General features: G+C 35.9%; 1 protein-coding gene across 7 annotated transcripts in view; it reads left to right on the top strand.

Annotated features, from left to right (window-relative positions):
* BICD1 (BICD cargo adaptor 1) overlaps positions 1-11,690 on the top strand; it is a 224,753-nt gene extending 213,063 nt beyond the window's left edge. For 2 of the 7 annotated variants that reach the window (XR_012002908.1, XM_072765612.1), the window contains 2 exons: positions 54-139; positions 5,553-11,690. Coding sequence is in view for 5 of the 7 variants with exons in the window: in XM_072765612.1 (XP_072621713.1) it covers positions 54-139; positions 5,553-5,640 (174 nt within the window). In the remaining 2 variants the exon portion in view is untranslated. The remainder of the gene's footprint in view (positions 1-53; positions 140-5,552) is intronic. The other 5 variants (XM_026000092.2, XM_026000091.2, XM_026000094.2 and 2 more) reach the window with 3 other exon arrangements.
* The last annotated feature ends 3,482 nt before the right edge of the window (positions 11,691-15,172 follow it).

Here is a 15,172-nt window from a genome sequence, read left to right as displayed (position 1 = left end):
TGTTACTAACACGATGCTCTGTCATCTCTTTGTATACATGTCTAATTTATCAGTTTCTTGTAGATTGTCAGCAGCCTGCTGCCTCCGTACCGCCACAGTGCTCACAACTAGCCAGGAGGCAAGACTGCCCAACTGTCAGGTAAATTCGGACGTCCTTTCTCTTCTCACCCAGCTGCATGTCAGATCCATGGATCCCAAGCTCTCCTTTCCAAAACCATAACTTCCTATCCATAATTATATTTGCTACATTTTATCTTAAATATGGGCTATGCTAACATATACACTGGCTACCTGAAGTCTCCATGTGCCCAGCAGAAATACAAGAGAGCTAGAGTTTATTTTATTGGCCACTGGTGGGTAGACTAAGGGCTGCCTTCAGCTCCCTTGTACGAGTAAATGCTAGGATTAATCCAGTGGTTCACTACCTTCCAAAATATAAAACCTGGAATTACTAGGATGTTTGCCCTACTTTTTCTTGTGCTTGACTTCTGCCCTTAGCAAATATTTCTCAGACAAATAAGCAAGAAGAATAGAAAGCATCCCTCATGTCTGTTCCAAGACAACTTTGTGAGTGTTTCTGGTTTTTTCTCCACTCACGATATCCTCATTAAAACTGATTTTGAAGGGTGGAGAAAAACTTACAGTTGGCCTTTTAAAAAAATATCTGCGGTGATGGCTTTATGTGAGATTAACTGAAGAATTTTAAAGGCAGCTTTTCATACTGCTGGACACTAAATTGAAGAGATTGTTGACAATCTCCACTCCAGTGAAAGCTTTGCAAATCCATCATGAATTTACCTCCATGTGGGTGAACTCCCACTCAGCATCAGAGCACCCCCTCAGGACCTTGCTTACATCTTTGTGTAATACTTCATCTCCAGTTAGTTGCCCTCTGACGGTGTGACATTTTTGTAGCCGGCTGAGGCTTTTATAGTCTACTTTTTGTTCTTCCCCTATTTTAGTGAACATGTCACTCTTCTACCAGGACAAGGCTGTTTTTGAGTAGGGGCAGGCCTAAATATATTTCAATGTATGTCAGGAATAGATGTCAGTAGCAGGCTGCCTGTGGTCACGGGTTAGAGCCATGCAAGCCAGCGAGCCACAGATGCTCCGCAGAAACACAGCGGCAGCCAAAGCCCCTGTGTGGCTTGGTCTCAGAGGTGGTCGTGCGGCCATTTGGAGAAGTGAGACGTGGACTTAGCAGGAGAAGGTCCATGATTCAAAAGGTCTCAAGCCAGTGTCTCCTGATGGGTGTCTAGTCTGCCGACAGGATTCCAACAACAGAGTTTTTACTTCCAGAACATTCTTTGTGAACATATGAATGCCATTTTATTACGGCAGCCAGCTGTAGAGTTATTTTAATTATGTAAGTAACTGAAAATATTATAAATGTCCAGACCCATCGTAGTGGGACTCTGTGTGTATAGTGGTAAAGAACATAGAGTCTCACCCCACAGGCCATTGTCTGACAAGCACCCCACCCACCCAGGACCTGGGACAGCACCAGGCACACCACCAATGGTCAGCACCTATTAATCACAGGAATGAGTAGATGAACTCTGGAGGAGATTGCTTGGGTTTAAATCCCATCTCTACCCCCTGCTAGTTGTGTAATCATGGAAAGTTGCTTTTGCTGGCAAAGATTCTGTGTGTGTATGTGTGTGTTGTCATAGTCATTGTTGTTTTCACTTGTAAAGTAAGGAAGAGAATAGTTTTGAGGGATTCAGTGTGGCACAGGCCTCATGCATAGTGTGCTCTCACTGTTACTATTACTAACCGTTCTCAGTACCTAACCATTCTTCAAGGCCAAAGGTCTGTGGCCTCTTTTTCTAATTTGCGTGGGGAAAGAATGGAGAAGCTTCCTTCCTTAAGTATTTCAATTAGGTAAAGAATGGGAAGGCCGATGGGGGAATTTTTTCAGTTTGATTTTATTTCACTTTGCCTTTTTTTTTTTTTTTTTTTTAAGGAACTAGTTTGACTAAATGGTTACCTGCCCCAGTTCCCAGTTCCGTATCTTCTGAGCTTACAGAATTTAGGTTGCTTGCTACACCTTCACAGGGATGATTTACTTTAAAAAAAAAAAGCAATTTAATGAATTACAAATGTTTCCAGTTTCTACTCATGTGAATATAGCATAGGCCGGGTTTCCATGGTTCCCTTTGAGGTCCCCACAGAGAAATGATAAAATCCATATAGACCTGAAGAAACTCCATTTCAAAGTCACTGGGATTATAATTGGCTTCCTTCCCACCCATGCCTGCTGCCAAATGAATCAGATTTAATGCCCTCACTGCTCTTGTCACTTTGTGGCAGAAAAATTAACAGCCAACATTTAAATTCTTACCGTGTACATGACATGTCACACTTATTAATCATTATGACACCTAGAAGGTAGGCATTATCACACCCATTTTTAAACCAGGAAACGGAGGAGGAAAAGAAGGTAATGTGACTTCTCCAGGGTCACCCATCCTGAAAGCAACTGAGCCCAATGAGTCTGGCACACATTGTCCTAAGTGCCAGGGTATGCCACTCTACTGCTGGGAAAAGTTCACCAATTTTAATTATGCTGTGAGGAGCATAATCAGAGAATTTAAATCACTAATGTTGACTCTTTATCCCTGAAGTGAAAAGGAAGGGGCATTTTCTTAATGAGAAACATGAGAAATAAAATCTGCTCACTATGTTGAGTAACTTTAGATCAGTGCTCTCTCTCTCTGTTTCTCACAATAAAAACTGTTTTCCACTTCCTTCAGCTCATAATGTATGTTCAGATAACTTTTTAGGTGTATGGTTTTGAATAAATGAGCATTTTCCTCATATTTTCCATATATGTTTCTTATAGACTGATTCTGTTAGCTAAATTATTAAAGTTATTTATAGATAATAAATATCATGTAAAGGGAAGGCCCAATGTGTGGCAGCCTTGGATGTAATATTTAAATATATGGAGATGTTTGAGATTTAGCACTTCTCCCCTTCTATCAAATAGTCACTTACTTGGACAAAAAAAGAAACTTTCTGAGGAAATACTCATTTTTATGTCTTAAGCCTACTGTTTACAACATGATCTCCCTACAAAAAGCAGTTCTTAAATGTAAAGGTTGAATAACAAGTGGGTTCCTGAAGGTGGTTAGCAATCAGAACTGAATACAGCCTATACCTGAAATAATTGTAACTTATCAAATATTTATAGCTAAATAAGTAAGCCAAGAACATATTTCTTCATAATCTATGTAGTGTGATTGTACTTTATGCAAATGTAAAATATTAGAAATTGTATAATATTAAGTATTTATGATCCCTCACTTTATGTAAGAAAACTGAAATAATGAACAAAATTTTAAATCATCATGACTAACATAATGTGATGGTGTTGGGCCAAGCAAACTATAACCTGTAGTTAAGCTGTTGCTATACCCTCCAGCTGGTCAAGCAGAAATGCTTATCTTCTTCCAGAAACCAGTATCGTACTATATGTTCACTAAGGAAAAGAAAAGAAGAGAAATACTTGTCTTCCTTGATTGAGAAGAGTATTTGAACTACATGAGGTTTTCCAATGCTCTTCTTATATAACATGACCACCCCATGCTACTTGCCACAACTTATGTTGAATAGCGTGTTTAGTTCCCTAAAAAAGAAACTTGTTCTAAATCATGCAGAACTGGGAGAAGCTCTGTTAGGTCTGTGGGAGTCTGTAGGCTGCTGTGTTTCCTGGGCCATCTGACTCTGTCTACAGGGTGGAGGAAGAGCCTTGCCATGCAATAATCGTTTTAATCCTTGTGCTGAAGCTCCAGCTCTCCCAGGGTTACCTACCATGTTTTAAAAATAGGTAGGAAAAATTATTTTTATTACTGGTTGCTCTAACTAGTACAGAAGAGCACTCTCCTCTGAATTCATAGCAGTTGAGTTTGGGAAGTAAGGATGACCTCAAGCGGATCAGTATTTTACAAAATTATAATTTCGTAATAAAATTCAAGAGATATACTTGAAGGATAACTTCAGTACCAAAGATAAGAAGGATTTTTTTTTAAGATTTTATTTATTTATTCATGAGAGACACACAGAGAGAGGCAGAGATATAGGCAGAGGGAGAAGCATGCTCCCTTTGAGGAGCCCAATGTGGGACTTGATCCCAGGACCCCAGGATCACATTCTGAGCCAAAGAGAGATGCTCAACCGCTGAGCCACACAGGCATCCTGATAAAAAGGATTTTTAATACTAATTCTAATGACTTCAATGATAATATTAGCTTTAAAAACAATAAATAGATAAAATAAAAATTATTTATTAAATATTTATTTATTTATTTATTTGAGCCATGGCTCAATTAAATGGCTATGATTTGAGCCATGAATAGTTTTCTCAAATATTATTCCTGGCAGAAATGAATCCTACAGTACTGAATTCCATAATATGTGATGGAGGAAATGCAGAATTTTAGAAAAATAGCAGTCTTTTTCAATTAAAAGAAATCCCCATAGTTCTGTGTCCCCCAACCCAATTAGTCGTCTTTGATAAGGTCCAAACCCAAATGTGTTTTGTAACTTTACTTTAGGAAATTCAATAATTATATTCCTTTATCCTTTAAGATTATTCATCAAGACATTAATGAGCCTGGACATTTATGGATTCATTTAAACTGAAGGCTCCCTTGGGCGGCCCTGGGTGGCTCAGCGGTTTGGCGCCACCTTCAGCCCAGGGCATGATCCTGGAGACCCAGGATCGAGTCCCCCTACGTCAGGCTCCCTGCATGGAGCCTGCTTCTCCCTCTGCCTGTGTCTCTGCCTCTCTCTCTCTCTCTCTCTCATTAATAAATAAATAAAGCCTTTAAAAATAAATAAATAAATACATACATACATACATACATACATACATACATAAATAAATACTGAAGGCTCCCAAAGGTGGTTGTTTGGAAGCGTGCATTATATGCTCAACATATAGGAAGTTTTAAAACTGTCCTATTTTCACCGCCAAATAAAGCAAATAGTGGGAACCCTTAGAGCAAATTAGGCTTATCCTACAGAGTTTAGATCTAGCAGAGAACTGTAGGGTCCTCTAAAGCTTTGGTCTAACATTGTCTACATCCCCGGGAGCTGGTTGGAAATGAAGATTGTCAGGTCCCACCCCAGACCTATGGAATCAGGTGCCACATTTTACCAAGATCCACAGGTGATTGGTGCATACGTTAAAATTTTAAAAGAACCGACTTGAAGAAATCTTACAGCTAATCCGGAATCCTAGGCGAAATGAGACTGTGTACAGAAATGGAATGGAGCGACATTGGGGGAAGGATTTACATGTCATTTCCCTAACAGGTTTCTTTTCTTTTCTTTCTTTCTTTCCTTTTTTTTTTTTTTTTTTGGTGCATTGTTTTTGAAAAGCTGCAGTCGTCTTAGCATGCTTTAGATTTAATTCTTTTCTGTGCAAAATTTGTGTTTATGTTTTTAAAATTTCTATGAGAAGGTTGTGTCTCTCTAACCCTTACAAGTGTGCCTGGCCCCCTGTGAAGGCATTTCTTGCTGACATGCTTGTTTCTCCTTTTCAGTCCTGACCTAGCTCTCCCTGCCGAGCAGCCACATTCCAGCCCGCAGTGCGCCCCTCTCCACTGTCTCTCCAAGCCTCCTTACCCCTAGTCTTCATCTCCCACGGATGGATATCTAAGGTGAATGCTTTGTAGACACACACAGGACACTGCCCGAGATCCAGCGGGTGTTTTCTTCTCAGTTGTGAGATGTAGGATTGGATTCATGTTCATCCTTTTGGAAGATGAGAGAAAGTTAAGAAGAATAACACAAAGCACAGACTCCAGTGTGATGAAACATTTTACGGTTTCTGTAAGTCATGGATAAAGTTCTGCAATCAAATGGCTATGATTGAGTTAAATAAAAACAAAAAATAAAAGGAAACAGGAACTATGTATCTCAGATGACTGGCTTTACCTCGATAGCATAAGAAAGACCTAAGACCATGTAAAAATACATATATTGTAAAATCATCTTTCCTTGTACTTCAAATTCAGCTATAGAAGTTGATTCCAATATTTTTTGTCATTGATATTTATTTTATACTTTATTTGCCACATCATTTATGTCTATAAAAATCATTTCTGTGAGAGGTGAACTTATTAATTCCTTTATTTTTAGATACACATAATTTGCTCAATTAAGTATGAGTTTTAACTTAGTTTGAAATCTGGAATTGGCCAGACCGTGGTCATATTTCTTGCACAAAATAATAAATGAGGTGCATCGGAATGTTAACAATAACTGTATTTTGCTGCTACACTGATATTGTTTATGCACTTATTTTCTGATCAGTAGCTCATTAACTGCTGGTTCTTTTTTTTTAACTAGAATTCTTCACTTTACATTATTAAGTAAATCTAAGAAAGACTATGTTATGATTCATTGACTTATTCAACTTTTGACAGCATCTTTAATTTTTTAAAATTGCCGACAAGTAGATGCACTGGTGCTGCTCCTTTGTGTGTGTGTATGTGTGTGTGATAATGTTAAGAAAGCTAAATAACATGAAGGGAAAAAAAGGTGTGTTTATTTAATGACCAGAATTTTTTTACTTTCCCAAATTCAGGGTCCTACTATGAGTCTTTCCTGCAAAAAGGTATCAAATGGGAAAATAGATAGATACATACATAGATAGATGTAAGTTAGCCTTTGGTTAATTAATTTATCCAGAAAGTGTTCAAATTTTGATTAAAATTGTATGTTTTGTTGTTGTTAGGTTTTTTTCATAATGAATCTTCCTTGCCAAAAAAACAATAATAAACCTTAGCTCATTGTCTACTTTTGACAAACACTCAGGTGCCTACAATCATTATATTATATTGAGATAGTACATGTTCCTAGTTTATTTAACAGATTCTGCTGGGTAACTTTTATGACTTGATTTAAGGCAATGGATTTTCATAGCAAAGTTTCTTTTGCACATAATCTGACAAACAAGGAAAACAGCTAATTGAGCTGAAAGGTCTAACACTCCTGGGCTCCTTAACTATCAACTGTTGCCCACACAATTGCTCCTAGCCCTGATTCCTTGTCTAGTCAGGTAGCCTTAACTTATTTAAAACCATGACGGTTTGACCTTTTCATGTAACTATACCTGTAAGTTCTCTTCAAGACAAAAACAACCCTCACCATTAACGTAAAAGGTAGTTAACAATGCAGGGCTCTAACAGCGGAGATCTAGTAGTGGAGATCTCAGCTTAATGAGTGGGAGTGGGTGGTACATTAATGTGTGGTCCATCAAAGATGGCAACCAATTGGTAATCATCAAGCACAGTGCAGGAGCTTTCATCACTCGTAAGCCTGTTAAGTAGTGGTCACCATTACCAAAGCAACCAAGAGGTTTCGAGTTCCTTATATGAGTGCTATTTTCAACAGTGTCATTTATTATGCAACTTGGAGTAACTGGAAATCTACCAAAATAGAGATTCAGGTTCAAGTGCAGAAACAAGAAACAAATCTTCACCAAGTCCAGATCGTGGCAACCTAATGTTCTGCTCTTTCCTACCTGCATTGCCTTGCTGTTCCTAAACATTTTCTTCATTTTATTAGTGTTGTATCTGCCTGGTACCAGTATTACTGAGATAGTGTGGATTTTGTTGGAGTTCAATTAAAAGAAACTACCCCATCCCCACTCCTGCTTTTTTTTTCTTTCTTTTTTTCTTTACAAGCTTCATGTTTTCGGACCTGAGAAGTGGCATAGCTGCTAAGTTGACTTTTGATAAAAACTATTTGTGCCTGAGGGAAAATATGCCTTTTGAAAAAGTACCTCAGAACGTCTTCTTATATTGCCTCATCAATTTTGTTGGTAGTACAGGGAATTCAGCAGTAAGAATTGTCTGTGTGTAACTACAGGGCAGTACTGCCTATTGGCAGTGCAGTAGTCTTTCATGCTCCCTTTCTCTGTATTTATAACCTGTGAAAGCCAAGTTACAGACAAAACATTTATTTCTCTCCATGGAAAGTTTACCATTGAGTCTATTATATACTGGTTTTATTTCAGTTCTTTATCTTGATAGAGTGGGAAATGCTTGTTTTGAAATATTAATTCTATAAATGGTTAATTTTAGCAAAATTTTGCCAAGAAAATATAGAAACTTGGAAATAAATTTCTAATTTTCAGCACAAAATTAGATACTAGTCCCTAAGCTGTAGGAGAGAATTCCATGTATTTACACTGTGGCATCTTTTAGTATAGTTTGAACTGAGCCATATCCATATTTATTTAGAGGCATTTAAAAGAATAAATATGTGTAGCATTGGTTAAAATTGGTACCTGTAAAATAAAAATCAGGATTCAAAAGGAAATTGAAAAATTGAGGAATCAGTGAACATCAAAAAGAATGAGCCTCAGTAAGACTAATTGAAGACAGACTTGGAGAATAAAAACCAACTCCAGAAATACAATAAAAATACTGGCTAATTATTGGGAATACAGTGGGCAAAGATTAAAGGTAACCAGCAAGAGTGGTTAGCAAAGTAACTAGGTAGTTTTTTTAAAGTAAGCACAATTACCACCCTAAAAAGATGTTATTATGCAGAAATGCTTCCATAACTGAGGATTTATCTTATCTAAAAAACTAAATTTTATTTAAAGGAGCAATAAATTGCCTTTGACCTGAGTGCACAGGGGTATACAGGCCCCTTGGATTATTTTTCCTATCAACTTCTGATTCATCAAATCCCTTTCATACATCCAATTCTGCTTCAATAAGAGGAATTTGGAGAACTTTGAGAAAATAGGAAGTTGTTAAATAATTAAGAAAGACCTATTTAAAAAGGTGAAACTTTTATTTAGCCTAAGGAAGAGGAGGCACAATAGTGATCTTCAAGAAAAGGAAACTTAACAAACGAGAGATGCTGTAAGCTGTAGATATCATTATTAAGCCTGGAATAAGAAAGGCTAGGTCTTTAGTGTGAAGGATTTATATTGCCTCTATGAAAGAGATTTTTAACAGTGAAAAGTGAATCACTGAAATTGATAATCATAAGGAATATTGATTTTTCAAAAATTAAATATTATTGGTTGTCTAGTAAGAATTGAGTTTGGTGGCAAGGTATCTTGTGATAATGTATTATAATTCCAGGATTCCATAATCTTATGCTTCGTTTGAACTGAAAAATACATTAAAGTTACGCTGGTTAGTCATAAAATATTTTATTCCTTGAAAATAAGATGGCAATCTTAATTTTTCCAAGATATCTGGTAAAAACCAAGATCATTGGTATTATTTTTTCTTCCAGTTATATTTCATAATATCTTTAGTAATTTTATTATAAAAAGCCTCAATTGTCAGAGTCTAAAAAAACAAATGTCCTCAGGAATACTTTGGAAATAGAAGGTATGTAATCTCTTAGGGGGGCAAATGCCTCTCAAGTTTTATCTTTTCTTAAAAGGATCTTCAATCTCAGTATTTCCTCTTTCTAATGCTTTGGAAAATATTCCTGTACAGTTAGGCCTTCTGTTTCAAACAACCATGAAACGTTGGTCAAATGAACCAACTATGAATGTGGACAGCAGTAAATAAAATCCTCTACAATTCTCAAGTAGGAATTTCAAAATATGAAAAAGAAGAAATGAAATATATTTTCTACTAGGATAAGAATGGCAAATTTAATGTGTAATTGTTATAATCCAGCAGACAAAAGACATAATCTTTCTTTCAGAAAGACACATCAAGAAAAACTAATCAATTTCCAGTAAGGAACTGTGCTGATTCAGCCCAAGGAGGCCAAACACATTGATATTGTAGATATAAAGTAGGACTAGATTCAAAAGGAATTCTTAGGACAAAGTTCACAATTAAAAAAAAAAATTGTCCTCCAGGGTTTTTTGTTTGTTTATAAACCAGAATGATTTAAAATAACCCTTGTATTTAAGATTGCAAGAAATTTAGAAGGATTATGTTTTCAAATACAGGGGACATAATTCTTCAAAAAGCTGTTGAACTGGAGTTGTGAGAGATGGCATGATCAGTGCTGATAACAACAAGTAATTTTTACCTTGTAATCCATTTCTATGGATGATGAGACCAATCTAGCTCCCGAGTGACCTTTTCCACTGTCTGTAATTACCCCCCAGATGAGTTGCATCTGTAAGTAAATTCATCTTTATTTAAATGCCAAATTAACTGCTAAAGTCCCTGATTTGTTGCATTTGTAGCCTGATCCAATTATGTTGACATCTGAAAGATTTTGTCGAGGCATCTCTTTCATCCTTCTTATTCAAAGTATAACTGAAAAAGATATTTAGTATTGAGATATGTTCCCCAATCGAGGATTTTCCAAAAGTAATATTCTACTTAAGAAGAAGAGGAGTAATTAATTGCCTTTACTGTAAGGGTGTGAGTACATAAAAGTATGCGTGTAAAATGTTTGCATGAGATATTTCACATCATGTAAGCTTTCCCATATTCATAATACAAACACTATAGAAGTCTTATTTCTCTTGTTATCTTCTCTCCATTAGGAATGTAAGGAGATTACTACCTATATCTGATCTCCTTTCCATATTGAAATGCATGGCTCTAATCCTCAATGTATTTTTGTCCCTTTCCTCTGGAGTTATTTAAATTTGGCTGATTTAAACTGACACCTGGATAAACTACCAAGCCAGATTATTTCTGTGATTGGAGTTTAAGTGCTGTGGAACATTGGTCGAGAACACATTTTTATTTGAACTTTTCTTTCAGAATTATTCTCTGATCATTATGGTTCTCTAATAAAAACACTGAGAAGTAAATCGGATGCTTTTAGTGTGATTGTATGTTTTTCTTTCTAAAATGTCATTTAAAAGCAAAGATCAGAGAACTATAAAGAGAAATGTCATCATTTTGTTGACAAATCCTTATTCAATAATATTGAATATCCATAATGAATCGTTTTGTCATTTAGGTTTATAGATATGATTATGCACCAAATCTTAGAGGAAAGAAATGATTTTGCCATTATTGCCACAAAATTTTTAAGCTCCATGGTTTGACTGTTAGAGTCAATTAAAGAAATTCTTTGAAAATCTTTTATGATATTTTTGTAATCTACTCAGTGTTTTTATTTGCATGACTACACATATATGATGAACCATACATGATTCTGAATTGTATTTCTTTCCAATATTAACATTTGTGTAATGTGTAGCCAACCCTGATTTGTACACGATATAATTGTTGTTGTAACGATTCTGCTATTCCTACATTTAATTGCAATTTTGTTATTCTGCCTTTTGGGATTAAATGATGTGAAGTGTTTCCACCTACAGATAATACCATATGAAAACATGACTAAAAGACTGACCTAAGAAACTCTTTTGTTGCTAATCATTTTTTAAAATCCAAATTTCAAGGGAAACTTGTTCTCAAAGACATATGCATTTATTTTACATTCAGAAATGTTCTTATGAATTTATTATTGCTTGTCCTTTTTAATTTTTTTATTGTGGACAATCCTAAGTGAATGTCTCATGAGAGAATCCATATATGATATGTGCTTGTATTTGTGTAATCTGATCATGCACTCGATGGTTGGAAAAGGCACTCCAATGCTAAGAAAATAACCAAAAGCCAATATATCAATTCTTATACCTTGGTTTATGTTACCAACTGAATATGGTGTAATGCATAACTCTTTCCAGTAAATAAACTGGTTATCTTTTGTTCATTTCATCTATGCTACCTTTTTATCAGTTTGAGGAATTTTTCTATATGTCAGTTTGAGTTGTACTTACCAAAAAAAAGAAGTATATGAACTTCTATATGATTTATATAGTTATGCAAAGAGCCCTTATTTGAACTAAAAATGAAATGCTGTGCTTTGACATTTCTACATATTCCTATTAAGTTATGTTTATCAAATTTGCCCATTTTCTCCATTTGTCATGTCTCCCACTTGTAATCTTTTCTAAAAGCGTATTTTGGTAGGAGGATGCAATTAGCTGAATTAGATTAGGAATTTACCAACATGAAGAAAATGCCTGCTCTAAAAAAGAAAAAAAAAAAAGAGGAGACATTATTTTAATGAAAGAAGGATGAAGTTTGTATGCTTTATTTTGGGACACAACCCTTCTTTGTTCTTTTTCATATGAAGGAACAGCAGAGTCCAGAAACTGAGGAAGATTAATTTACTAGCTCCTTCTTCAAATATATGTTGGAACAAATCAGCTGCATCGGGAATCATCTGCTTTGACTTGGTTTTATTTCAGGAAGCGAGTTAGAGTGAGAACTAGACAGGATATGGACTTCTGTAAGATTTTGATGTGTTGAAATTTCTAAGGTAATCCTCACCATAACTCAACAGATCAATAGGCAGTACAACAATTCTAGCTAAGAGTTTCTGCTGACCTGTTGCATGAATCAACACTAGAAATAATAGTCTAAACTTTTCCCCAAATATCTCCTTTTTCTCTTCTGAAAGTTATTGCTTCTGCTGGAGGTGGGATCCCTAGGTCTGTTTGATCCATGATCTTCTCTTACACAGTGAAGCTGATAGTTATATTCAAATGCTAAAAACTGGATCAGCCTCCAAGAGCATCAAGAAAGTTTCTACTTATCCCTGCATTCTGTAGGTGATTTGGGTAGCACAGCATCCCCATGGGGGGAAGGGGGGGGGAGGAAGAGTCCAGAATTGATGGGAACTTGTGGGAGGGATTTTCTTAATTTGGGATTGTACACACATTGACTAGTACATTATGGGAACTCAATACATTTTTAACTCAAGTGGTAAGTTATTGAGAGATGGGTTCCTTGGCTCCTTGCCATCAAGCCTTAGTTATGACACATCTGGAATTAAGTTGATGGAACCTAACGTTACCTACTGTGATATCAGCAGGCACTAAATACCAACCACTTGAGGGAAATGGTCGTTAAGTGAGTGGTTATTCTCATCATTCTTTCTTGTTCAATTAGATCTCTCCCTGTATTTGAAGGAGTCTTCGTGTGTACAATAAAATCATCTGACAGAGTTCCTTCTTAAACATTTTATAAATCAACTATCATTGAAATGCTTTAAGAAGAAAGGATAATTAAGCCACAAAATCATCTGTGAAGAAAGATAAATCTCACTGGAAAAAAATATTGCCGTACCAAAAGTTAACATAATTCATAATGAAATTTAAGTGTAAAAAACAATATCTAGATAAGTCATAATTATTAGTGGCATTCTGTTAAAGAGTAAAGAAAAGTTACAACTGTTTACATAATTTGTGAGACCCAGTGCAGAATGAAAATGTGGATCTCCTTGTTAAAAAATTAAGAATGTCAAGACAACAATCTTAAACCAGGCAGGGAGCCCTACGCATAGGGCCCTGTGTGACTGTAGAAGGCTGGCCCATGAAGCCAGACTTGCTTCCAACTCTGCTGAAGTAATGATCCAGGACCTACATGGAGAAGGTAACTCTCTGGAACCTGGACTTTATTATTAACAAAAATGGGGTTTTCCAGTTTCTGTGCTTGCAAGAAAAAAATAATGTGCTTATTATCTGGGACACAACACTTTAATGCTATCACTTCAAAGAGTTATAAAGTTGGATCTTGCAATACTTCCATAACCCACTACACCCATAGATTTCAACTTAAAAATTTTAAATCCTGACATATCCATAAAGCTGTATAAAAATTATAAAAATCATTAAAATACATCTCATAACAGCAGTAGACATTTTAATTACTGTATATTTAAATAAAACTAATTTAAGAACCCTACTGATAGCTTCATAACTCAACTTCCTTTGAAGTTATGAATGATTAATAATGTCAGTCAAATATCACAGGAAGATTTACCTCATTTAGAAGAGCTAATAGCTCAAGATTAATAAGTGATTTATATCAACTTCTAAATAGGTCAAAGAGGAAATAAATTATTTACCTCATTGAGATCCATTGATACTGCAAATATAAGGGCACATGTTTTACTAAGATACCCTCCATGAAAAAAAGGAAGAAGGGATCCCTGGGTGGCGCAGTGGTTTAGCGCCTGTCTTTGGCCCAGGGCGCGATCCTGGAGACCCAGGATCGAATCCCACATCGGGGTCCCGGTGCGTGGAGCCTGCTTCTCCTTCTGCCTGTGTCTCTGCCTCTCTCTCTCTCTCTGTGTGTGACTATCATAAATAAATAAAATTAAAAAAGAAGAAAAAATAGAATATATATTCATTTTTTCTTGTTTTTGGTAAAGTAACAGTGGAGACCTATAGAAATGGTTATCTGTAAAAGAGCAAAGTGTATGATGGAAGGGAACCAGAGGAGCCAGATTCCTCGATAGGAGGTGAGTGCCTTTTTATATTATTTTCCTATTTCAACCATAGAAATATAGTTCCTATTCAAAAATGAAAAATATAAATATGGGCTCTCAAAAATTTTACAACTAATTCAGAAGTAAAAATTAGCATGAATTCTAGAGAAATAATTGTTCTAAAGCAAGTCATGTCAGTGTAAGTTTTTGAAAAACATGGATTTGTTCAAAAATAAGCCCTAATATTTGCAGGCTCTGTGCACTGGAAAGGTACTTAAGCTCTATACACCAGCTGTTTTATTTTATAAATGGGGATAAAAATGCCCACCTGGCAATGCTATTGCAAAGATTAAAGGAAGTGTGATATATGTGACTTCTTTCAAATGGTATTTAGCTTTTGACAGCTAATATTATTTCCAAAAACATAATGTTTAGACCATTGGAGCTTTATCCGGATGAAATTCATCATTCAGGGATCCCTGGGTGGCGCAGCGGTTTGGCGCCTGCCTTTGGCCCAGGGCGCGATCCTGGAGACCCGGGATCGAGTCCCACATCGGGCTCCCGGTGCATGGAGCCTGCTTCTCCCTCTGCCTGTGTCTCTGCCTCTCTCTCTCTGTCTTTGACTATCATAAATAAATAAAAATTAAAAAAATTAAAAAAAAAAAAGAAATTCATCATTCACTTATACATTCATTAATTCAGCAAATATTTATTGAGAACCTGTTTTGTGCCAGATAGTGCAGTAGGTGCTTTATACATATGAGAAAACAAAACAAAGAAGGTTCATGTCTTTTTGTATTACGTATATGGCATTGATGCAGGAGATATACAAAAGACAGTAAATGGAATAAAAATGTAAATATCTAAGTATATTAGACAGTGAAACTGTTATGGAAAAAGAAAAAAAGGAGACCAGGAAAAG

Source organism: Vulpes vulpes, chromosome 8 (genome assembly GCF_048418805.1).
Source record: "Vulpes vulpes isolate BD-2025 chromosome 8, VulVul3, whole genome shotgun sequence".
Taxonomy (NCBI): domain Eukaryota; kingdom Metazoa; phylum Chordata; class Mammalia; order Carnivora; family Canidae; genus Vulpes; species Vulpes vulpes.
The sequence above is the reverse complement of the archived record's forward strand: the minus strand, read 5'-3'. Positions and strand labels throughout refer to the sequence as shown.